This window comes from Microtus oregoni, unplaced genomic scaffold (assembly GCF_018167655.1).
Source record: "Microtus oregoni isolate MIOR12 unplaced genomic scaffold, Mior012 000019F_ref0000042, whole genome shotgun sequence".
NCBI lineage: Eukaryota > Metazoa > Chordata > Mammalia > Rodentia > Cricetidae > Microtus > Microtus oregoni.
Genome location: NW_024543078.1, coordinates 14,255,147 through 14,279,809, shown reverse-complemented (window position 1 = coordinate 14,279,809; position 24,663 = coordinate 14,255,147). Strand labels below are relative to the sequence as shown.

At 41.7% G+C, this 24,663-nt stretch overlaps 1 protein-coding gene across 2 annotated transcripts in view; it reads left to right on the top strand.

Annotated features, from left to right (window-relative positions):
- The window catches only part of Efemp1 (EGF containing fibulin extracellular matrix protein 1), a 63,482-nt gene extending 41,497 nt beyond the window's left edge, over positions 1-21,985 (top strand). For both annotated transcript variants that reach the window (XM_041669184.1, XM_041669185.1), the window contains exons 5-11: positions 5,237-5,359; positions 9,477-9,596; positions 10,682-10,801; positions 13,141-13,260; positions 17,149-17,272; positions 17,364-17,559; positions 20,859-21,985. In XM_041669184.1, the coding sequence (XP_041525118.1) occupies positions 5,237-5,359; positions 9,477-9,596; positions 10,682-10,801; positions 13,141-13,260; positions 17,149-17,272; positions 17,364-17,559; positions 20,859-21,020 (965 nt within the window). In that variant the 3' untranslated portion in view covers positions 21,021-21,985. The remainder of the gene's footprint in view (positions 1-5,236; positions 5,360-9,476; positions 9,597-10,681; positions 10,802-13,140; positions 13,261-17,148; positions 17,273-17,363; positions 17,560-20,858) is intronic.
- Positions 21,986-24,663: the final 2,678 nt, after the last annotated feature.

Here is a 24,663-nt window from a genome sequence, read left to right as displayed (position 1 = left end):
ATGAGAAGAGCATATTACAAAACTCTACCAGAACATGGTACAGTGCCAAGGATTTCCAGGACACTGGATTTGGTCACTTTCTAAAACAAAGACTGAACCACCAAGAGGGCTGAAGCTGATTTTGATGATGTTTTTGTTTATCACTTAAAGCACACCAAATTGTTATCTACGCTTTGCCAGAATTGATAAGAATCTAGAGCTATAAATCTCCTGCTGGCCACAATGATGACAGTTCCCCTCTGTTAGTAAATATCTCTTTTCTCCACTAGAACTGCTTAGCTCTGGTGAATTCTAGCTAAAGGGTGAAAAGCCGATTGGAACTGGGCATGTTGCCAGATAAATCTGATCCCGGCTCTATAAAGGAAGCAAAATGGGAACTAGAAAGTCTTTGACAAAAATTGTTGATAAGTGGCTAAAGACTGGGGAGGGAAGCAGAAAGCACAGAGAGCTAGAAATCTAACTGTAAGCAAAAGAAAGACAAGGGGAAGAACCCAGGTATGACATGATTAGCAATCCTCTGATCCTGAGGGAAAAAGTTAAAGTATACATGCCTGCAGCTCAACTTTTGCTACCCACGTTTGTGGGAGAAAAGTCTGTGGAGAACTAAATCATAGAAGGAGCAAAAGGGAGCCTGGGATTTGAACATGAGGTTTCTGCAACATCAGGCAGCTCTGACTCTACATGTCACTAGCATCTTACTTCCTCGCCTGTCAACTGTCGGCAGTAGTCTGTTCTGTTTCCCGAGGTGTCCTGGAGTAATTTGACTTCTTAAGAAACTCTTTCTGTATAGAAACTATTTATCTACTTTATGCTAATTTTTTTTAGAGTTTTAATAAATGTCTATGCAATGCTATATTAAATAGTATACACTCTCCTCTAAGTAGATTTTAATCAGTAACATTAATGGATTACCAGGATTATAATTACCAGCAGCCACTATTAGATAAGACAGAGGCAGAACAACAACGTCCTCAGCTTTTGCTAAGAAGTTCCTACCTCCTCCAATAATTTTGAAAATAAAGACCCTCCAAATTCCTAAGATCCTCATCCATCAACTCCTTCCACTGAAAAAGTTCACTGAGGCCACAGTCCTAGATCACATGGGCAGCCACAGAATCAGTCACTTCAGCCGCCTTCCTCCTCTCTATGGTCTGCAGCGCCTTCCTCCAAAGTGGCCAGGAGTCACTTCTTAAACTCAAGTTGAAACCCAATGTGGTACAGTAGAGCCCTCATACTGCATGTCACTTTTGCCCATAAAACACGCTGAAGTGACTCCATGTCGTGGTAAGTTATCAAATTATGGAAAGAACATTGCAGAGATTAAAATGTTGCATAAGAGAGAGCACAACATGAGTCAGGGATTTGGAAACTATGAGTCAGAATACAAGGGAAGAAGCCAAAACTGGAGAACAAAGGCCTAAGCAGGGCCTAGGGGACACCAGTGAATGGACACCATCCCCGTGTTCGCTTGCAGATATTGACAGATCTGCAGTGCCACTGACTGGGGCAAGCCTGATGGGAGGCTCAGCAAAGACTGTGCTGGATTATTTAAGGCAACTAAGGTTGTCAGTGTCAAGAAAAGAAATACCTACAGTAGTATAAACCACAAGTAGGGAGATGAGGACTCTTTTAAGTTATTCTCAACCTATCAGAATGTTTAAAAGTGTTGTGGGATTTTAGGAAGCATGTTCTGCTGTTTTGTTCTTGGTAGTGTTAACATTATCCATGGCTGTTTCATTAACAGCTGTTCGCTGTAGTGTTCAATACAAACCCTCGAATCCCCCATTTAGATCTCTGGATTCTGCTAGTGACTTGGGCACGCATTTGCTGAGCACATTCTGCCAGACCCAGCACCGGGCTGACTCCAACTCCCTGTCATTCTCTGCAGATTTGCTGGGTCTCTTTCTTGTGGGACTTGCCTTCAAAAAGAGAGCTTGCTTCCACTACCAGATCCTGTATCTCGTCCCCTTCACCCGGCAGCTCAGGACCCACCTCCTCTGCAAAGATGCTAAGGCTGCTCACTCTGGCCAGTGTAGGCTGAGAGTCCTCCAGACTCAACGGTTTTCCCTTGTTCCCACTCAGAAGCAGAGTTGATTCTGCCGCGCTCTTCAGGCCTGCCTGCTACTCTGCCTTATGAATTTTACTTCCATAACCTACAGTGCTGGTCCTGCTTTCTGTAAACCCTGAGCACCAAAGTAATCATTCATTCATCCATTAATTGGGTAAACATCTACTGAAAAAACAACCATCACATTCCACGCGCTATAGTAAGCAGGGGAAATGAGCTTCGCTGTCAAGGACAAATGATGGATAATTGAAAACAAAAACATAAAATTCCTTTCCCCAGAGCGTTTGTTCCTAGATTCTCAGGAAAACATGGCTGACCTGAGTCATTTTCCTGTTAAATAAAGCCGGGCTTTGCCCACACAGATGGCCTCCCAAAACAGATGCAGGAAGTAAGTTCTGCTCACAAACAACAGAGGTTCCTGCAACAGCAGTGGTTGTGCTGCCCTGGAGTGGTGACAAGAGTGTCACCCTGAGCCTTCTGACAACAGACAAGCAGGAAAAAACGCACGAAAAGGTTTAAAGATGTTTGATGGCTTAACATGCCTTTGTGTGAGTGTATAAGCAAGCAATAATAGAATCTTCCAAGCAATAGCATTACGGCATTTAAATAGATACTATAATTGAAGACAGTCCACAGAAGTTCTGGCCGCTGGGATTCTTTAGCTTTAAATAAGCTGCTAAATGTGAGGGCCGGGGAGAATAAATACTCTCCACTGCGGTTAGAATGATACAAACAGAAATGCAGATGACACTGCCTCCAGGTCATGGAGGTTATGCTTTGAGCATTTCTAAGTGCAGGTCAAAGGAACATTGCATCCAGCAATTCATGCTCACTAGATGAAGCAAATTCTATCACAGTTTTTTTGTTTTGGGTAAAGAAAGGAAAATAAGGTAGTTGGAGTGGCATAGTAGTGTATTTGGGTCTTTGCCTTTATTAAATTACTGTAACTCACTGGATATTTTTTAATAAATAATTCTTTTCAGAAGCTAACTAGAGCAGACTCTTAGAAAGGAGCCTTACAGGTTTGTATGTTTGAAACCTATTTCATGATACATTGATCCCAGGGGAAACGTTAGTCGGTTTATCAAAGACAGTTCGAAGCAAATGATGGGAAAATAGGAAGGAACTTGCAGGACACCCAGAATGTGATGAGGTGGAGGCAGTTTGCACAGAGTGGTTGCAAAAAGAGAAGCCTGCGTCACTGGCAAGGCCTCCTTCAGCAGTGCCAAGCCGGCCTGAGTCCTTGATCTCCTGCCAGCACGGACAGAGGGAGCTTGCCACAGTTGGATCTACCAGGACTCTATCTCTCAGGGCTGTTATCACGGCAAATGTTGGCAGATGCTCCTGACATAAAACAATAGGAATTCTGCTGTCATTTCTGCATTAGGGAGTCATAAAGCTCCAAAGAATCCCAGTAGAGAAGGTTTTCATCAAGTGCATTTGAGAAAATAACAAGGCATGAAAGGGAGCAGCTGACTTCACAGTTCGGTCACTGCTCCGTGGCCTTTCACCTCGAAAGGGCCCTTTGGGGTAGATTGGAAAACAGCATCATAGTGAGAGCGTTAATGAATTTCAGAACAACAGCAACAAAAAAACCTGTTGATATTTAAAATCAGGTGCCAATAATTTTGTGTCAAAGACAGCCTTACCAGGTTTATCCAATGTGCAATCGTGCATCAATCGCTGGAGCATCCTCATCCTCTCGCCCTCTCTTTCTGGACAGAATCTCTCCTACTGCTCCAGGCTAAGTAGAGTGATTATCTCAGAATGACTTCTTATAAAATGAATGGCTTACTTTATGGCTTTGCTTAGCATGAGTGCAACAATTCAATTCTCCTTGAAATTAAAAAAAAAATCCAAACAAAATAACACAAAGAGCCACTTTCTACTTAGGTGGGAAAGAGAAAGCATAGTCAGTTCTCATGGCTGAAAATTGATTTCTTTTAATTGATTCTCAGCCCACCACCTTGGGGTCTCCCACAGTGATGATCAAAAATTCACTCCCCAGCAAGTCTATCTTGGTTATGAAGAAATGGTCATCTAGAAATTACATGTTTTGTGACATTTTATTAAAGCTTAGTCTTCAGTTGTTAGAGAATACCAAAACTATGTAGCCGCCCTTTGAAATCTATCTTCCTGGTGGCTATGTGATTTCTGAATGACTGTGAAGGATACAGACATGGCAAAATGAATTCTACCTACAAGTGGCAGTGAATGGTCACACAAATTCCTAGCACACTTTGGTCAGGAACAGGCTCTCTAAGTTGTCTTCCTTGGTAAGTTCCCCTCTTTGCTAAACCTGTAACTTGCTTCCCATGGAAGCACATGTAGCATTTGTTCAAAGTAAAATCTCTTAGGAGACTATCAACTACACTAACATATCTGTCCTAGAAGAATATGATCAAATTGGTGCTTTTCATTTTGAGTTTTGTAATGAAAACTTTATATATACATGTTATTCTGCCATTTGAGTAAAAGACACCAGAATCAGAAGAGAGACTATACAATAATAAGATTTATAAGAAGGTCTCTCAAATTTAAAAGCATTTGGTAGCAAAAGTAGGAGTCGTGCAATCTAATTTAATTCTCTCACCTTTTATGTAAGTGTATCTACATATGTATGTTGCTGGTGATGGCACCTAGAGCATTACAGATACAAGGAATGTGCTTTACCAATGTGCTATATTCTAGTCTCATTTTACTTACAGTTTTGAGATAGAGTCTAAGTTGCCAAGGCTGGACTTGAACTTCCCCTGTAGCCCAGGCTAGACTTAAATTAGAGATCCTCCTGCTTCAGTCTTACAAATAGTTGTTGTGTGTTCTCATAGGTATCCCTATCTAATAAAAGTATAAAACTATCTTAGGGAAGCATTCATGCCTACTGGGAACGTGATGGGTGATAGATAAAAGGGAGAAGATGGAGTAAATGGCTAAGATAGGTTTAAGAATTATTAGGAACTCGTAAATCTCAGGAGTACACACTGGTAATTCTGAAAATATTTTATAAACATTTGAAATATTTTTTATTTTAAATATTTCCAGCATTATAAAATTATTTTATAATGCTTTTGAAGAATAAAGTAAAATTCAGTTTAAGAAAAAAGAAAAGAGAGCCTCCATATCTTCACAAACAGCTGGAATTCTTTCTGTATTGCATGTCTTTCCCAGATATCGATGAGTGCGCCTCAGGGACCCACAACTGCAGAGAGGACCAAGTGTGCATCAACTTACGTGGTTCCTTCACATGCCAGTGTCTTCCGGGGTATCAGAAGAGGGGCGAGCAGTGCGTGGGTAAGTCCCTGGTGCAGTATTAAGACTCCCAAATTGAGACTCTTTAGACATCAAAATAAAGCCCTCCCGGTTGATTGAAGAATGATACCCAACAGCTTCTTCCTCTTCTGACAACGAACAATATAGTTTCCAGCTACCAAGAGGAACTTAAGGTTGAAACTATCCTAAATACTAAAGTACTATAGACTAAGTGAAAGCAGTAATCTAGTCTGAATGGAACCATAAAGACAACCGAGAACTAAATTTTTCATTAGGGGTTGTGTCACTAACATACTGGTGACAGGGACCACTGCACAGCAGAATATGGTGCATGCGATAGATGCTGAGGTCAAATGCCCCCTCTACCCCTGTCATTTGAGCCTATGGTTACTTAAGTGCTCTGTGTATCACCGTGTTCAAGTGTCCTGTGGAGATGCCACTAGTTCCAACTCAGGAGCTCATGAATGGCAGTGGTTAGCACATATGTGGTCCTGTGCCATGTGACTGGCAGAGTGAACACTAAAGAAGTGGTTCTCAACCTTCCTAATGCTATGACTCTTTAATACAGTTCCTCATGCTGTAGTGACCCCCAACCATAAGATTACTTCATTGCTATTTCATAACTGTAATTTGCTACTATTATGAATCACAATATAAATATCTGATGCAGAATATCTGATATTTAGCCCCCGAAGGAGTCGTGACCCACAGGTTGAGAACCCCTGATCTAAAGCCTCTTTACACTGCAAGTCTTTGGTGGTGTTTCAAGTGCAGAATGAAGCACTGCACCAGAGGGAGTTTGAGAGGATACCTCCCTGAGGTCTAGGGCCATGTCAGCTTGTGTCACTGCTGATGCCAGAGTCCCCACAAAGGGTCCAGTACACATAGTAGATGACCTGCATATATTCTGAATGAATGAAAGAACACAGTTTGAGGAGGCCAGCTGGCAGGCAGTGAAGTAAAACAGCACTCTGGCTCACTCAATCAAGGAACCCAGTAGAAGTCACGAACCGCTGTGATTGGCTCCCTCTGCCCATCTGTTTACATGCCTAGACTCTTACCACAGACCAGTGGGAAGACCAGATTTTCTCCTAGGAGCAGAGGATGAGGGTTTGGAGACAGCCAGGCAGCATCAGCTTCTACCTGAGAATGTGAGCTGTCAACATGGGTATGTCAGCACTCAGCTCCTTGTAGACCCTGGCTGACTCTGCCTGCCAAGGGCTGTGTCTAGGTGCTGGAATGGGTACCCGGACTCATGGAAGGACCAGGGTTTGTAAAGCTGGAAGTTAAAACAAAGAACAAGAGTGCTGGAAAACTCCACAGACGCCAAAGCAAGCTATGCTCTTTGGGTTAGTCAGTAAAATAAACACTGAGGGCCTAAAAGTACAGTAGTAACCTACTCTACTGCAGGGTGAACCGAAGACGAAGGAAGACTGAGAGGCAGCCTTTATGGGAAAGTGGGAAAATGAGCTCACATCAGATCATGTGTGTACCGACGTTGCCCTCACCCACAAAGGTAGTTCTGCTCTCCTCAGAGATCATAGAGGGGTCTCCTCATCATTTCTAGGGCATCAACGTCCTCCCTCCCAAGGTCACTTGCACCACAGCTTCTTCTCACTGGTTATGGTTCTGGGCCACACATGTGTACACATTCTTTCCAAAGCAACAAAACCACCCCTACAAAACCCTACTGCACTATCCAATCCCATCCCAGTTGCTTCCCCAAGGAGCCATAATCTAACCAAATATAATTAGTCACTCCTCCTTCCAATTTAGGATGAAGTAGACCATTTTTGGAAATTTCCAATCTGTTGCAGTCTGATACCTATGCAAAGTATAATAAAAGCATTGTGGTGGTTTTGCTTGATGTAGCTAAACATGCACTCTGAGTTCCTGCACTTGTGGATTGACCCAATCCTCCATGGACCTCCACAATCAGCAGGGCACTGCGCAGCTTGCTCTCTCTGTCCCTGCTATACCTTCCTATTATTTATCTTCTCACTATGTGGAGTAACACGTTTATGCCTGTATCCCATGCAGACAGATGCAGAATAAATTGCAGTTATGACTATGCAACCTTATCACCAAATGCAATGCTATAAAATGAATATCTACTAGTTGAAGAGACGGGCACCATTGAGTCATAATATATTCACCGAGAGCAGACTGTGTGCCAGGTACAGTTCTAGATGCTGAGATATAGGATTAGGCCAACAATTTTTACAAAATCTTTGGTCTAGAGGAGCTATTAGAAAAAAATCCATACATATTGACTAGCGATTGTGGTACCTGGCTATCACATAAGGCACTAGGAAGCACTCTAAACAATAGCTCTTAATTAACGTAAGATTCTTCCACATCAAATAATGTAACTGAGCATCTACTAATACTAGTCCTTGCTCGGGGCATGAAGCATACATCAGAGAGCAGACAAATATCTTCCACCTCTATCTCAAGGGAAGAGACAGCTCTTATTTGCCTCAGATGATAGTGAGAGAGACAGACAAGCAAATAAACACACATCTCAATATTAAGCAACAACAAACGCTACAAGGAAGTCTGAAGCAGGATAAGAATATGGGTGGGGACATAAACTGTCATATGTAGTGAGAGAGCCATCCTCCCTGGGTACCAGGAAGCAGATACATAGGCTGTGCGGATGTCTCTCTAGTTATTTCAGTATGCTGATTGGCCAGCAGCATTCTGCATCTTTCTACTAACACCTCCCACTTCACTACCTAGTATGCTCCAGATACATCACCTAATCTGTACCATGTGAACTCTCCAACCATTCTACCATATGAATAAGAATCGGAAGCTCCAGAAGCTAAGCCATGGAATTGCCAGATCCAAGATTCGAACTCACGTTAGCTTCAAGCCATTCGAGCACACTGTTGTTAAAACAGCAGCACAGCTTTGTTATTTCTTATTTTTTTTTTTTAGCGTGAGGTAATGTCACTCTGTGGTGTTGTTTTGTATGTACAAAACTGTCCTGTTAAACTACACACGCTATGCAGGAGCCGTCACAGAGTGTAGTCATGAGGTAATGACATTTTATTATGCTTCTCTGCAAGTTCTCCACTGAGCGTTTTATAGCTGGAAATATTTATCAAAGAAGGACACAGGCTGGAACACTTCATCCAAACGTCAGGACATTCTCAAAAGGTCACTTGTGTAGTATCCTTTCCTTTCACAATGTTCTTTCATTTGACCCTCACAAAACTTTCTAAGATACACATAGCAAACCTTCCTATCACGTTAGGCACAAACACGAAGACACAAATGTTTGGATGGCTTAGCCACAGTCACCAGCTGGACACGACCCACATCTTTTCTCTCTCGATTGTAAGCTGTATCTTCATTCTTTTTCTTTTTCCTCATTTTAGGTAAGTTTTTGACCCTCCACTCTCGGCATCCTCCTGTGTGTATGTGACATGATCTTAACCTCTTTCCTTTCTCTACATTTCAAAGCATTCATTTACTGCTAACATGGGTGTGTGGTTGGTCTTTTGTTTCGTTTTGTTTCTTTGTTTGTTTTTGGTTTGGTTTGATTTGGTATTTTGAGGCAAGATTTCTCTATATAACAGCTCTGGCTCGCCTGGAACTCACTTTGTAGATCAAGCTAGCCTCAAACTCACAGAGGTCCGCCTGCTTCTGCCTCCAGAGTGCTGTGATTAAAGGTGTGCACCACCATGCCCTGCTTGGTCTTTCTTCATAATGTTTTACTTAACCGATGGCCAAAGTATGTTTTAAATACATGTATCCTAATTTTAAGAGAGAGGGTGAAAAGGAGAGATTGAGGAAGGGAGGGAAGAAGATTGTTTTTAACACAAGATCTTCCTGAGATGTTTTCTACATTAGCACCACTGAGAATTCAATAAGTCAACAACTTGGTTCTGGTTTTTGGGTTTTGGGGGTATTTGCTTGTTTGTTTGGTTTGGTTGATTTTGTTTTTGTTTTTGTTTTAAGATAGGGTTTCACTATGTAGCTCTAACTATCATGGAACTCACTATGTAGATCAGGCTAGCCTCAAACTTACAGAGAACTACCTGCCACTGTCTTCCATGTGCTGGGATTAAAGTCGTGTACCACTATGGCCAGTTAACCCCTTGGTTCTGTGTCTGTGCCATCTGCTTAGATATAGATGAATGCGCCGTGCCTCCATATTGCCACCAAAGATGCGTGAACACACCAGGTTCCTTTTACTGCCAGTGCAGTCCTGGGTTTCAGTTGGCAGCAAACAACTACACTTGTGTGGGTAAGTCCTGCGAGAACTGCTGTCCTGCAGACCAGCTTCTGCCTAAAGGAATGGTCTGCTGCTTTGTTCCTGGTGTTCTGTGCTCCCGTGTGAACTGGTTTCCGCCAGCTTCCCTGGGGTCATAAAGCTGAAAAGACAATAGCTAATCTGTTTCTTAAAACAGAACAGGATAGGAATGGGAAGTAATTTTAAACGTTGGTTCAAGTTCTCCTCCATGGAGATAGATAGACAGAGAGAGAGAGAGAGAGAGAGAGAGAGAGAGAGAGAGAGAGAGAGACAGAGACAGAGACAGAGAGAGACAGAGAGAGAGACAGAGAGAGAGATTTAGATATAAAATGGAACTACAGATTAATGGATACACATACTTCAATTAGTCAGTGTGTGAGATAGAACGCTGAAGAGGCCAAAGGGTCACTCGAAGTTCAAGTGCATAAACTTTTCACTAAGAGCGCACGTGACCCTTACATGTTTCATCTCCCCTTTCAGTGTGCAATGTCATGCATGCCACATGATTCAGATGAGCACAACCTGGAAGGAATCTAGTGCAGGAGGGAGGAAAATGCCTTCTTCACCATATTTTCTGTGTGTTGGAGCATAACAAAACTCTGCATGGGTCTCAAAGGCTTATGCTATAATTGTTGAGGAATTTAACAGAAACCATTTAAAAAGTAATAAATATCCCAGATAACTCTTTACCACCACATGCTGAGATACCATATCAGTTCAGGTGTCTTAGAACAATTATTTATGGATTTGGATTTTGAATCTGGACAGCATAAGAAAATAGGTACTGGGACGTATGTTTATTGGACGCATTAAATTCATTGGGGGGGGGGGAATTTATCAGACATCAAACTGTCATTCCTAGAAAAAAAATATATATTCTGGTATTTCTAAAAGAAGTGTCTGACCAACTTTTGTCCTTCCAACAACTGTGGTGCTGAGGGGGTGTTCTCCAGTGAGTGCCCACAGCGAGGGACTACTTACCATCAAATGACACAGGCACGGAAGAGCAAGGCTGAGCCTAAAAACGTGCAGCCCCAGATACACAGAGACAGATGTAGACTTAGATTCTTTCCCTGCAGATATAAATGAATGCGATGCCAGCAACCAGTGTGCTCAGCAATGCTACAACATCCTCGGCTCCTTCATCTGTCAGTGCAACCAAGGATACGAGCTGAGCAGTGACAGACTCAACTGTGAAGGTAACATTTTCCACACATCCTAGAGCAAGGGCCAACCTGACTGACGTTTTTTTGCCTGACTGTGCTGCCGATGAAAGAAAATTTTATTCCCACAAATCCTGTTCTTAAAATCTTACAAAGGCAGTTTAGAGAAAACCATGGCTTTTGAGTTTGTTACTGAAAGAAATAAAAAGCATTGAGCAGTTGGGACACTAGGTGTAGCCTGGGAGTGTCTTGATTTTAAAAGTGTGCTCCCATGGTGGCTTCTGCTGGGAGTTGGTGAGAAACTGAGAATCCCAGCCCCCAATCACAATTTCCCAAGACAGAATCTGCACTTTTAGGTTTATAAAGAGCTGGGGGTGTGGTAAAAACCAAGAGACTTGGCTCCTAATTTTATCCATGCGCTGTGTGGCTTGAACACATTTTTTTTTAACTTTTTTTTTTTTATTGAGAAAAGGAGGAAAAAAAAAAAAACAAGTTTCCACCTCCTCCCAGCCTCCCATTTCCCTCCCTCTCCTCCCACCCTTCTCCCCCTCCCCCCACTCCTCTCCCCCTCCCTCTCCAGTCCAAAGAGCAGTCAGGGTTCTCTGCCCTGTGGTAAGTCCTAGGTCCTCCCCCCTCCGTCCATTTCTAGGAAGGTGAACATCCAAACTGGCTAGGCTCCCACAAAGCCAGCACATTACGTAGGTTCAAAACCCCGTGCCATTGTCCTTGGCTTCTCATCAGCCCTCATTGTTCGCCATGTTCAGAGAGTCCAGTTTTATCCCATGCTTTTTCAGTCACAGTCCAGCTGGCCTTGGTGAGCTCCCAATAGATCAGCCCCACTGTCTCAGTGGGAGGGTGCACCCCTCGTGGTCCCGACTTCTTTGCTCATGTTCTCCCTCCTTCTGTTCCTCATTGGGACCTTGGGAGCTCAGTCCAGTGCTCCAGTGTGGGTCTCTGTCTCTATCTCCATCCATCACCAGATGAAGGTTCTATGGTGATATGCAAGATATTCGTCAGTATTGCTATAGGATAGGGTCATTTCAGGTTCCCTATCCTCAGCTGCCCAAGGAACTAACTGGGGACATCGCCTTGGGCACCTGGGAGCCACTCTAGGTTCAAGTCTCTTGCCAACCCTAAGGTGGCTCCCTTAACTAAGAATTGTGTTTCCGTGCTCCCCTATCCAACCTTCCTTTATCCCAATCCTCCTTTTTCCCCAAGTTCCCCCCATTCTCCCCTTTTCCCTTTTCTCTCCCCATCTCCCCTTACCCCCATCCCACCCCACCCCCAAGAACTCAATTTTCTCCCCGGCAATTTTGTCTACCTCCCATAGCCAAGAGGACAACTATATGTTTTTCCTTTGGTTCACCTTCTTACTTAGCTTCTTTGGGATCACCGATTGTAGACTCCGTGACCCTTGTTTATGGCTAGAAACCAATTATGAGTGAGTACATCCCATATTCATCTTTTTGGTTCTGGGTTACCTCACTCAGGATAGTGTTTTCTATTTCCATCCATTTGCATGCAAAATTTGAGAAGTCATTGTTTTTTACCTCAGCGTAGTACTCTAATGTGTAGATATTCCACACTTTCTTCATCCATTCTTCCATTGAAGGGCATCTAGGTTGACATTTTTAAAGAAGTCAGGGTTGAGGTTTCTAAAGAGTAAAAAGATGGTCAGTCAGTGGAAAATGTGACTTTGAAAGGCTAGTGGATATACACCTCCTGGGTAATTCAGGGGTTTAAAGCATCATGAAGGGGAGGCCATCAACATTTGGTGTTCATACCCGCCTCATGAGTCTACCCATGTTTATTTGGGACCACATAAGTCATAACCCATGCAAAGAAGTCTCAAATCAAGCAAGCGTGTTTAAAACTATAAGGAGTTAGCTCGGAACTGCTGCCTCTGCCGGGCTTAGCAAACTATACAGTGGTTGCTGATTCTGAAATACAAAGATTCTTCCTCAGAAGGCCACGCCTGCCAAGACGTCACCTCTGCAAAACTGCACAGGGATAGAACTTGAATTTCAACAGTTCAGCAGCAGGGTCACACCATCACTGAAGAGGCAAACATCAATCTTGTACCTGATTAGGCCTGCAGAACACAAGATGAAGAGTGTCAGCCATGAGCCCACTCACTCAGTCCACTTAGCATCAGTGAAACCTGCTTTAAGAAACCCTCTGCAGGCTGGGAGGGAGAGAGGAGAATGGACATGTTGCCACGGTTGGCTCTGCATTTCAGATGGAGCCTTGCCTTTCTTCTGTTTTAGAGTTTGCACTCTTTTGACACTCTTTAGCTGATCTAAACATGCATAATATAAAACTAGTGTCAGAAAAGTTTCTCAGCTCTGTGCCCCTGTTCTTGTCTGATTCTACAGACATCGATGAATGCAGAACTTCAAGCTACCTGTGTCAATATCAGTGTGTCAACGAACCAGGGAAGTTCTCGTGCATGTGCCCCCAGGGCTACCAAGTGGTGAGAAGCACGACCTGCCAGGGTAAGCTCACTGGTCTCATAGAGCTGAAGTCAGTGGTGGCCAGGAACAACGTGGAGAAAGTGGCAGGATTCAGACTTTCATTTTTCTACCTTGATTGTACAATTTGAGTTCCTGACTCATAACATTATTAGAGTACATTTTATGAAAGGGAGATTCAATGATACCCTGACTTCCTTTAAACCTTAACTTCCTTTCTAAAACTGTGATTTAAATAAACTTTAATGTTTCTTAATATAATAATATCTGTGGAATTACACCTTCCAATAATCTACCAAAAAAGATTCACTTACTAAAATGCTTCACTCTGAGTTTTGAGTTTAGAGACCACTCTTACTACTTGAGCTATACGTACGTACCTTAAACAAGCCTCAAAAGCTCCAACATATCAAAACTCTGAATGAAGTATAGTTGGAGGGTGGTAGAGGGACTTGCTCTATACCCCAGGCTGCCTCATAGCACCCCAGCCTCTGCCTCATCAGTGCTGGGATAACAGGCATATATCATTACTCCCAGCCAATTCATGTAGTTTTAGGTGTAGAGGAAAGCAAAACTCATGATGGATATTAAAATGTATTTCAATGACTCAAAAAAGCTAGTATTAATCCAACAATGGCTAATGACCCTGGGCCCAATTTCAAAATTAATACTCATATGGTCCTCGTGTCCTTTTAGGGGTAGAAGAGAGAGCTCTCTACAAACATATAATTCCGAGTCTGACAGAAAGATGCAGCGCTCCCCTAACCTTCAGTGTTGTACACAGCTTGAAATTTCACTAATGGAAGAAAGATTATCAAATAAAGACAAAAATATAGGTGATCCCAAGAAATCCAATATAAACACGTTTACTCAAAACAGTGGAGTAAAGTCAAATACAGCTGAACTTAGTGACAGAAACCCTGCTGGGATCCAACTCTGCTGCATACTGTCTGTGCAATCTGAACAAGTCATCAGACATCTCTAAACATTGACTTTCTCTTTTGAAAAGGGGAAACACAGGGACAAAACAAAACAACCCATTAAATGATTTGCACAGCTCGTAGTGATTTGATGAAATTTACTTAGCAATGTCAATAAGCAATAGAAAATCTCTAGAGTCCTTTTTATTTGGAATTAGAAAGACTAAACTTGAGGACAGGAAAGATCTTATGTTTAAAAGGACCAGATGGAGGCATGTAGAATCTAGTCTAGCGTCACATTTGTAGGGGGCAGCAGTGAACTCAGAGACCATCTGAAACCTGGGATTTTGTAGTATGGAAACACACCACAGTAGTAGGTGTAAGTGTCATTTGGATGTCATCTCTTGCACAATGACCACCTCTATAACCCTTCCCAGGTTACTATAAGCTCTGCAAATGTTAATTGTGGGAAAACATTGCCCTCCAGTGATCTCACATAACCCTAATTGAGATATGAATATTACATGCAGGGAAATATTAGCCAGCTGAATACTTCAACCAATTCCCCTGGAATCATCAAACAAATGTCTGTGTGCTTCCAATTACAAGTGAATTTGATAGTCAACAAAGACAGACTCAAACTAATACATAGTAGGGTCTTATTTGTCTGGGCTTTGTCTTCAGGAATATTTCTGTTATAATTGGGGGTAAAAATGCATTGAAATCAAATGAGAGTTCACAGTGCTGTTATGTTGAAAATACCTATCAGCAAATCGTTTGGCTATGCAAAACATCTTTTCATCATGCAGACTTCACTCTTCTAACATTTAAAGCAATTGTTTCCCTCTACTGAAACCCCAGCATCGTTTGTAAGGACAGAGTAAAATCTAACATATTTGAATTCTTAGCTTCTTCCAAGTGCAAAGGGTCTGATATAAATGTTCTCATGATCATAAGATCACAAAAGTCAGAGCAGTGCGCATGTGTGTTTCTAGAGAGGATCAAAATAAGATGTACTTACACATATATATCAAATATTTTAATATTGTTTCTTCCTGAAAATTTCTCCAGAATGATATAGGTGTTGATTACGCTAGCTCTTAAGTTACTGGAAGTAATAAATTAAGTCGTACCCTCATTTCCTTTGGCTACTGCCACTCTTCGTCATGTGAACCAGTCTTAGTATTCCTGTAGCTGAATGCTACCTTCATTGTGCAATACGCTGGAAATATTTAAAGAATATATCAACTGTTACTTCGAGGGAATCTTGACATTTTGTCTTTAGCTAGAGTCAGGCCACGAAGACAGTTTGTATAACTTGTTCTCAGAAACTGTAGCTTTTCCAGTTTCTTCCTGGATTGAAGAAAAATTTTAGCCAGCTAGAAATGAGAAGAACTGGTGTTGTTCAAAACACAGCATAGAATTATTCTCACAATAGAACTATTTCTGTTATTTTATAACCTTGAACTTAACCTCTGTTTTTCCTCCATAACCAAGAGTCGCTTGTCACCTAGCTCTTCACAGCTTGCATGAGAAACAACTGGATTATTATTCAACAGATCCAGGTGATCCTGATCCGTGCCTTAACACTAGCCAGTGGAAAAATTCCAGAGTAGCTGTAGTTGCTCCTCCACAAGAGTTTACACACTAGGAATACAAACAAGCAAAGCACAGATTTTGATTACGTAAAATAGAAAGCAACAAAGACCCTAAAGGGACCGTATCAGGTCTAAAAATTCAAAGGAGTTCAGACCCCAGCACCCAGCCAACTAACTGGAAGCAGGACTAGGTAAATCACTTCAGGAAAGATAAATTAAGGAATGAAAATACTCACTTGTAGGGAAGGCATGATTCATAAAAGACTTCTGTGAGACAAAAGAGAAACTACAATCCACATGGAAATGAAGTGAGGATTACACGATAATATGGACGCTGAGTATTGCTGTTAACCTACAATAATGCTTGCTAGTAAAAACCCTTTCTTCAGCTGTCGTCTGGGGATCCTACTAGCGAAATATGAATTCAGCACCTGTATGACCTGGTCTAAGCACCACCACTCTCAACCCCAAGACTCTCCTCATCTGGATGCTTCTGTTTACACTGTCTTTTCCTTATTTACTTGCCACTATTGACAGTCCCTGCTTCTACACAGTCCTAAACTGTCTCTGTTCTGTGAGGTGGAACACGTCATAGCTCACTTTCTCAGTGCAGCCCTTCCTCCCAGAGCACCATCTGTCCCTGTCCCTCACAGGTCACAGGTCGCAGGTCATAGGTCATGGTTGAGTCTCTCTCTCTCTTCCTCCCTCCCTACCACTTTCCCAGGCTCCTGAAACAGCTACCCTCTCTTGGAAATGTTCCCCTCTTTACATGAGAATTCATCTCCGTACCTTCTTCCACTTGAGATGTCTCTTTCCTTCTGGTTGCTAACCCTCCACACACAACCAGCTGTTCTTCCGATTTATTCTGCTCTTGCCTACCTCTTAATTGCATTTTACTCTGTAAGTAACTGTTGGCATACCTACATTCTCAATTCCTTGCAACAGGAAATGAAATGTTTTTGTTGGTCTTTTGTTTACTTTCATATAAGCAAAGTCAAAATTAGCATTTGACTTTCAGGTCAACAGATGGACAACTGGTGAGTATTAAAAAAAAAAATCAGGAAATGTCATGTATTAGTCCACAATGACTCTGCTCTATCTATCCTGATGTTGAAGCAGCAAATGTAGGTTGAACTCAGTCTTGTGTCTAAGAGCAAACTGAACAAGCCAGGTGTGGTGGTACACACAGATAATCTTAGGTCTTAGGAGGCTAAGAGAGGAGAATTTTGAGCTCAAGGCCAGATTTGGTTACACTGTGAGCTCCTCACGTGCAAGACCCTGACACGCACAGCAAACAAATAAAAGTCGGTCCCTCTAGTGCTTCCTTACAAACCAAACTCGGCCACACATGAAATGTGCTTAGGTCAGTAGGTTCTTTAACCCTGTGATTGCAGATATAAACGAGTGTGAGACCACTAACGAATGCCGAGAAGACGAGATGTGCTGGAATTACCACGGCGGCTTCCGTTGTTACCCACGAAACCCGTGTCAAGATCCCTACGTTCTAACGTCAGAGAAGTAAGAAACATTAGGAACTTTATATTAAAAGTAAGAAGCTTCTGGTCCTCCTGAGTCAAACTGATGACTGTGTTTGTGTTTGTCTCTGCAGCCGATGTGTTTGCCCTGTCTCAAATGCCATGTGCCGAGACATGCCCCAGTCCATAGTCTACAAATACATGAGCATCCGATCTGACCGGTCCGTGCCTTCAGACATCTTCCAGATACAGGCTACAACTATTTATGCCAACACCATTAATACCTTTCGGATTAAATCTGGGAATGAAAACGGAGAGTTCTACCTACGAGTAAGTATGTTTCGGTAGTAGTAGCTGGCAGAAAGGTGGCCATTTACTGTGTGCATTGCATGGCGTCAACCTAAAACCTCAGGAGCTTCACGTGTTGGCCTTGTGTCCGGCCTTCTGAAATATATGTAGTAATACTATCAGATATTAAAATCTACTGTTTACAGAAGAGTGGGATTCTGAAAGATTGAGTAGTCTCCCAAAAGTCACCCAGATTCCAAGTCATGGAATCTAATTAAGCTGTGCGTGACTCCCCAAAACACAAGCATGCCCCAAGTACGTACTGCAAATGCATGCTTTGTAACTGTTCAGGGAAAAACACTCAGAGAGCTTCTCTTGGGATAAAATTTACTGATTGTTTTGATGTTTACCCGTTTAGCCTGACCCTTGATTTATTAACTTTCTTCTTGCTCCAGAGTAACAGGATCCCATTTTTTTGCCAGAAAATTAGAAGGGATTAATTTCTCGGAGACAATTTCTAAGGCGAAAAACACAACTCAAAGTACCGTCCATTGCTTTTACTTTTCTTAATAGGAAAGAGTAGGTTTCATTAACATATGATGTTTTAGACTTGAACTATAGAAGTTGCCTCAACATGAGTATCACACAGTTCAGATGCTTATTAATTATTAATCAGTAACTGCACGGTAGCACAACAGCTCTTCTCAAATATTTCAATAAACTTCTATTTTTTGACCTTTTAACCAACATTTGAAAAGATAAAAGCTTCCTGTACTAACATTATACAGTTAGATGAAGTCCAAACATGTTTTTTTTTCCTCTATAGTAAACCTGGCATTTTGAAATTTATTTTTATTATCCGGAAATCCTTTTCTCATGTATGAGGTGAAACATTACCAATTTTGTAGAGTATTAGAGATTTTAAATTATTTGCAGGATGTACATGCTTGAAATCTCAGCATTCAGAAGGAATCAGGCCTGCAAAGTTGAAGCCAACCTGGTCTCTCCAGTAAGTCTGAGGCCAGCCTCTGTCTGAGGCCCATCTGAAGTTCTGAGAAAGAATTCATCTCAAATTAAGTATAAGAAAAATAACAGAACAATAAAAATGGGTACTCTAAGAATATTTAACACACAATTAACTCCTACAAAAGTTCTATGCTGGAATTCCACCTGTAGCCAGCATTTGATGCAGAAGGATCAGCCAGCAGGGCATAGCTGAAAACCTACTGTGTTCTGGGTGTTATGCTGGCTGCTTTGAGAAGCTGAGAAGACATTCAGTGCACTGTTCCTCCTTCCAAAGAGCTTTTTACTTAATAATTTTACCCTGGGTCAATCTACTGTTTGATTCTGTAGTCTAATAGAGGCCACAGTTGTGGGTAAGATCATTCACAAAGAGGATGGAAGGAATGTCTCAAATTGTTCAGAAGAGGACTAAAGTAAAGAAGAACCAACTCATGAGAGCCTCCCTCTGTAACCTTACCTGAGGACTATTGACCATCTCATCCACCATGACCTGCATGTCACCCTGCCACCAACTCCCAGATCCCAACCATGGCCTGAGGTTTCTTGTCATTCAGCGCAGTATCGCATGAGAATCTTGATCTTCAGTGGCACAGGCAGTAGCTGATGCTCCTGTTTCCTATATGTCCTCACCCCCACTCTGTGAGCTACTGTCTCCAGCACCCCACTCCCCTGGGCAACAGCCCCAGAGAAATGATGTAATTCACATATATTCCCCACCAAGCATGTGAGCTGATAATACTAGCAAAGCTTAGGCTCCACTTTCAGATAGGTCCTCGGTATGCTCAACAACCCTACTGCTTCTCTGTGTCTTTCGTACCATTCTCTTTAGCCCTTGTTCTCAAACGTTCTCAGATCTAGGAAGTCCTTATACCCTACTTTTTAGTAGATTAGTCACTTCCTGTTTTGAAACCACTGACACTGGCACTAACGCTAATAGGCATAAATGACCCATTCTATCCCGTGCAAATGTACATCTGTGCTGTCCCTCTGGTTTCCAAAGATATTTTATATTTGCCAGTGAAGACCAGCCCAGCACTGTGTGCTTCTCACTGCATCTCCTCTGGACCCTACTCCACCGGACTGCCCCCACCTCCAAATGTTTAATCCTAGGTGTCCCACTGTCTCTCTTCTCCTGTGCTCTTTGCTCTGTGCTTCCTCACCCTTCAGCCATTCCTTTGTCTTTCTATCAAATACTCTACCGACACTGCTCCAGGGAAAAGTCACCAATGACATCCTCTAGCATAACGTTAAAGCCACAACCACTTTTCAGTTCCAATATTTGATTCTGCTTCTCTGTCGGAGGCTGCTGCCCCCCCCCCACTCATGTTCTCCATGAAGTTTTTAGTTCTTCTCATCTTTCTTATTTTTCTTTTTCTAATTTTTTGGGGGGCCGGGGGGTTTTCAAGACAGAGTTTCTCTGTAGTTTTTGGAGCCTGTCCTGGAACTAGGTCTTGTAGACCAGGCTGGCCTCGAATCCACAGAGATCCTCCTGCCTTTGCCCCCCAAGTGCTGGAATTAAAGGCGTGTGCCACCACCAGCTGGCCCTCTTTTTCTATTTTTTAATTTTTTTATGTGTATGTATGTATTTTTATAAGTATGTGAATATGGGTGTGCCTAGATGCCTGCAGAGGCCAGGTGAGGGTGTCAGATCCCTTTTATAAAGGAAAACATTTAATTGGGGCTGGCTTACAGTTTAGAGGCTTAGGGTACACATGGTGCTGGAGAAGGATCTGGGAATTTTACAGCTTGATATGTAGGCCAGGGGGAGTGAACTGTCTCCAATGGGCATAGCTTGAGCATAGGAGACCACAAAGCCCACCCCCACAGTGACACACTTTCTCCAACATGGCTACACCTACTCCACAAATCCACACCTTCTAATGGTGCTTCTCTCTATGGGCTTAAAGTAGCCAATTAAATTCAAACCACCACACAAGCACACAATGTTAAGAAAATGAAAAATGACAATTTTCTTTGCCAGTTCCAAGATTATCAGACTCTTACATGAACTCTTTAAAAAGGCTGGAATGATTCAATTTGTGGATAGAGAAATGATAACATTAAAAGAAAGTGTGAAATGTTAACACATGTTATCAAAAAATGTGGGAAAATAAGAATTTGGAAAGCAAAGCCTTACCTTGAAGCCAGTGCAGATGACGGGGTTAAGGTAAGGATGAAGGTTCAAGCAAGCAAGAACTAAGCAATGCTTCTTTATCCTATACTTCCCCCTGGTTATTGTAGGAAGTATGCTAAAGAAAAACAGAAACTCTAGCCCCAGAAAAATCATTCTCTCCACCCCTCTTTTCTCGTTATTTTAGCAAACAAGCCCCGTGAGCGCAATGCTTGTGCTTGTGAAGTCACTAACAGGACCGAGAGAATACATCGTGGACCTGGAGATGCTGACAGTCAGCAGCATAGGGACTTTCCGCACAAGCTCTGTGTTACGATTGACAATAATAGTGGGGCCATTTTCGTTTTAGCCTTTATGAGGGTCCACCACATGCATTTAAATAAGCCAAAGAATATTGTTACATTAAAGCACTATTTTATTTATAGATATATCTAGTACATCTGTATCCAGACAGTTACACAATGATAGGAAGTGGGCATTTAATCTGTAAGATTCAAAGTTTATCTTTATCACTGAGTGTAAATTAGACATTAAGCCACCAAATGTTCTTCTTGAAGGGAGCTAAGCATATATTATCTGGTGAAACTTGGATTCTTTCCTATAAAAATGGGACCAAGCAATGATACTGGTCTGTGGTATGTAGAGAATCTCATAATTCCACAGGCCATCTCATGAGTATCGACCATCTTAACACCAAGAGCAAGGAGGAGGGGTTTTTTTAACTGCTTTGTAAGAAAAGGGGGAAAAAGTCAATAAAGATATATTTCTTTAGAAAATGAGAATCTGTCATGTGTGTATTTTAGTGATGACTTTAAAGGTACTGTTTATTGTTCATCAGTAAATTATTACTCCACAATATAGTGGTTTCTGTAGGACTCTTGAACTTTGTCATAAATTTTACCCACAATTTCAAATGAATCACAGATTTCCTCAAAATTTACCCCATTGAAAAGTCTATGAGGAGCAGTAAAGAAAACAGCTTTTTGTAAAGCCATGTTAGGATCCTTCACAGAAGCAAGCACGTGTAGTAGAATTCCTGAAGCAAGAAGTGCACCCAAGGTTCAGAGAGAAATGGGAAAAGAAGTATCTCCCTGGAGACATCCCTGTTTCTAAGCTTGACTTCTAGCAAGCCTCCGGTTTGCCAGGAAGAGTCTAGTCCCTGTGCTTGCAAGCAGAGAAGGAATGGTGGCTCTTTAACCGTTTAAGATTCACATTAGCCTCCATTCCCAATCCTATGAAAAAGCTTCGTGTCTTGTTTGTGTAAAATAACGGCTTCTCTTTGATGTACCATATTTTTAACTAAAATAAATATTCTAAAAGATCACCCAGTTTTCAGAAGAATTTTTTTATTTTTTTAAAGTATTAACATTGTGTTTTCTTTTTTGTTTTTTTTAATTTATTTATTATATTATGTATATAGCATTCCTTCCACGTGTGCCTGCAAGCCAGAAGGGGGCACCAGGTCTCATTATAGATGGTTGTAAGCCACCATGTGGTTGCTGGGAATTGAACTCAGGACCTCTGGAAGAGCAGTCAGTGCTCTTAACCTCTCAGCCATCTCTCCAGCCCCCAGAAGAATTTTTTTAATGTGGCCAATAAGAGATAACATAATTTTTATGTATTGAGAAAAATCAATTGTAATTGTCAGAGCAAGAACAATCTTTATATTTTATATATAAAATAATAAAGTAGGAGATGAAGACATACAAAGACTATTACAATCATGCCACAAGTAAAAATGTCACAAGTAACCTCACTGCTGAAAACAAATGTCTTTCAGAGTTGACTAAATGTGAAAGAATTGTCAAAAAGACAATTCACTGGGGAACAAAATACCAGCCCCTTGTGTGTAAGGAGTTGGGGTGGGTTTCAGCCACAGCAGGACACAGAAACACAGACAGCACAAGATCCTGCTGGGCAGCCACAGGACTGCTGGACTGTGGGCACACCCTCTCACCTGCCACACATGGTCTACAGTCCACATAAATTAGAGATTGGCACAAACTTTTCCATTTTTAACCATTCTAGACCCCCCCCCATTTGGATAAAGCACTCAAGTTAGAGTTGAATATAAGAACACTTTAGGAAGTGAGGATCTACAATATTTGTGTTGATTATTACTTTAATGATCAGTCTTAAGGCAGATGTTGCTGCAAAGCATTAAGTCACTACGGTACAATGTACAGGTGACTGTGGAACTCTAAGCTTTATCAAAGATTTTTTTCCAAAGCCTAAGATATTATCCAAGATTTTCCATCTTAAAAAGACAGAGTTGTCTATAGTTCTGCAGGGCACTACAGAAGTAACAGGGATCTACAGAAGACTCATGCATAAATGTTGGCCCTCCAGCCTCCTTTCAAACATAGCATATTAGATCTGGATCAACAGAAGCCATTAGCTGCCAAAAAGATGATTTCCCTTTTAGTCCAAAGTCTGGTCCAATCCACACATCACAGACACATTGAAAGACTGACAGTCCCACGGAGGTGTTCCTTTCTTTATATTGTGGCAAGTGCACACGTCAAAGGATGCACGGCTTTAGTGTGTGCAGCCCCGAAGTGCACACTTCAGCGGATGCAGCATGCTCACTAAGCTGTGCAACTGTCTCCACTCTCTAGATCCATAGCATTTTATTCACTAGAAAAGCCCATTCTAGTCACTCCCAGAACCACTTGTCACAGACTCCTGTAAGAGCTACTACAGCTGGATTTATCAGCTCTGACATTTCCTATAAATAGAAACATATATATGTGGGCTTTTGAGTCTGGCTTCCTTCACTTAGCATGTTTCAGAGATCACTGACAAGCATTTCTCTGTAATTCTCACAACATAGTTTCTATCTGTAATTCATTCCTGGTTGTGTTCATTGCATAGATACACATTTTGCTCATCAATTCATCAGCTATTAGGTATCACTTGATACATTATTTCTGCCTATAACTCTTCTTGTCATTCACTTTTACAAAAAAAAACTGATTATTTACTCACCTCTTTCAGAGTCAAAATTATCTCATTTTCAGCAAACTTTTGCCTAGGAGAGGATAGCCAGTATTTTTTTTAAATTTTTAATTCACAGGAAAAAAAAAAGTCTTGCAAAGACTTTAGAGGTACAACAATCCTCAGTACACATAAAAATCATATGCTCTCTTTGACTGTGGTTTGAAATCCAAAGTCGATGATGACCCAAATTAACAAAGGCAATAAAACAAAGCCCTGTTTGTTCTCCAGCTGTAAGGCTCCATCCTCTTGTCCTTGAAAACCATTCATCTGAAGCAGTTCCCATGGCTGGGAACTACAGCATGATTCACTGTCAAAGTTATAATTAGACTTTTTCTATTGGCACGCATTCATTGAGGATTCTTACTGTATCCCTATCCAGCACTGGCTGGTATAACGCAGAAGAACCAGCATTCTAAGAGATTCAAGCGTATGGCACCTCTGTCATTTTATCTATAAAACGAGAAGTTTGAAACAAGGTATTTTCCCAACTTTAAACCCTTTTTAATCCCTACCCCATGGATGCATTGAGAGCTTCCTCAAAGTACCAGGGTACTCTGTGAATATGGCCATTGTTGGGAAGTACTGCACACCTGTGGAAAAAAAATGATTATTGTCCAAAAATAGATCCTCACACTATAGGTTCATCTATTGAAGTCATGAAAATAGTCCAGTTCTGCTACAAGTTTTTAAGATTTACAATATAAAATATATTTGTACGTATTAACTCTTAAATGATGTCTTTTTAAAGTATTAGAAGGGCAATATGCAGGGAAGTCAGAAGCTAACACATGGCAGACTGTCTCTCCTTATGCCTTGTGGGTTCTGGGGAATGGACTCAGGTGATCAGGTTTGCAGCTAGCACCTACCCGCTGAGACGCCTCCCCCATTTCTCTCCACTGATACTAACTGAAACAGGACTAGGTAGTGAACATCATTTTAAAACTTGCCTTATGCACAGAGAAGGAGCCAGTCACAAGTACAGGCAATGTACT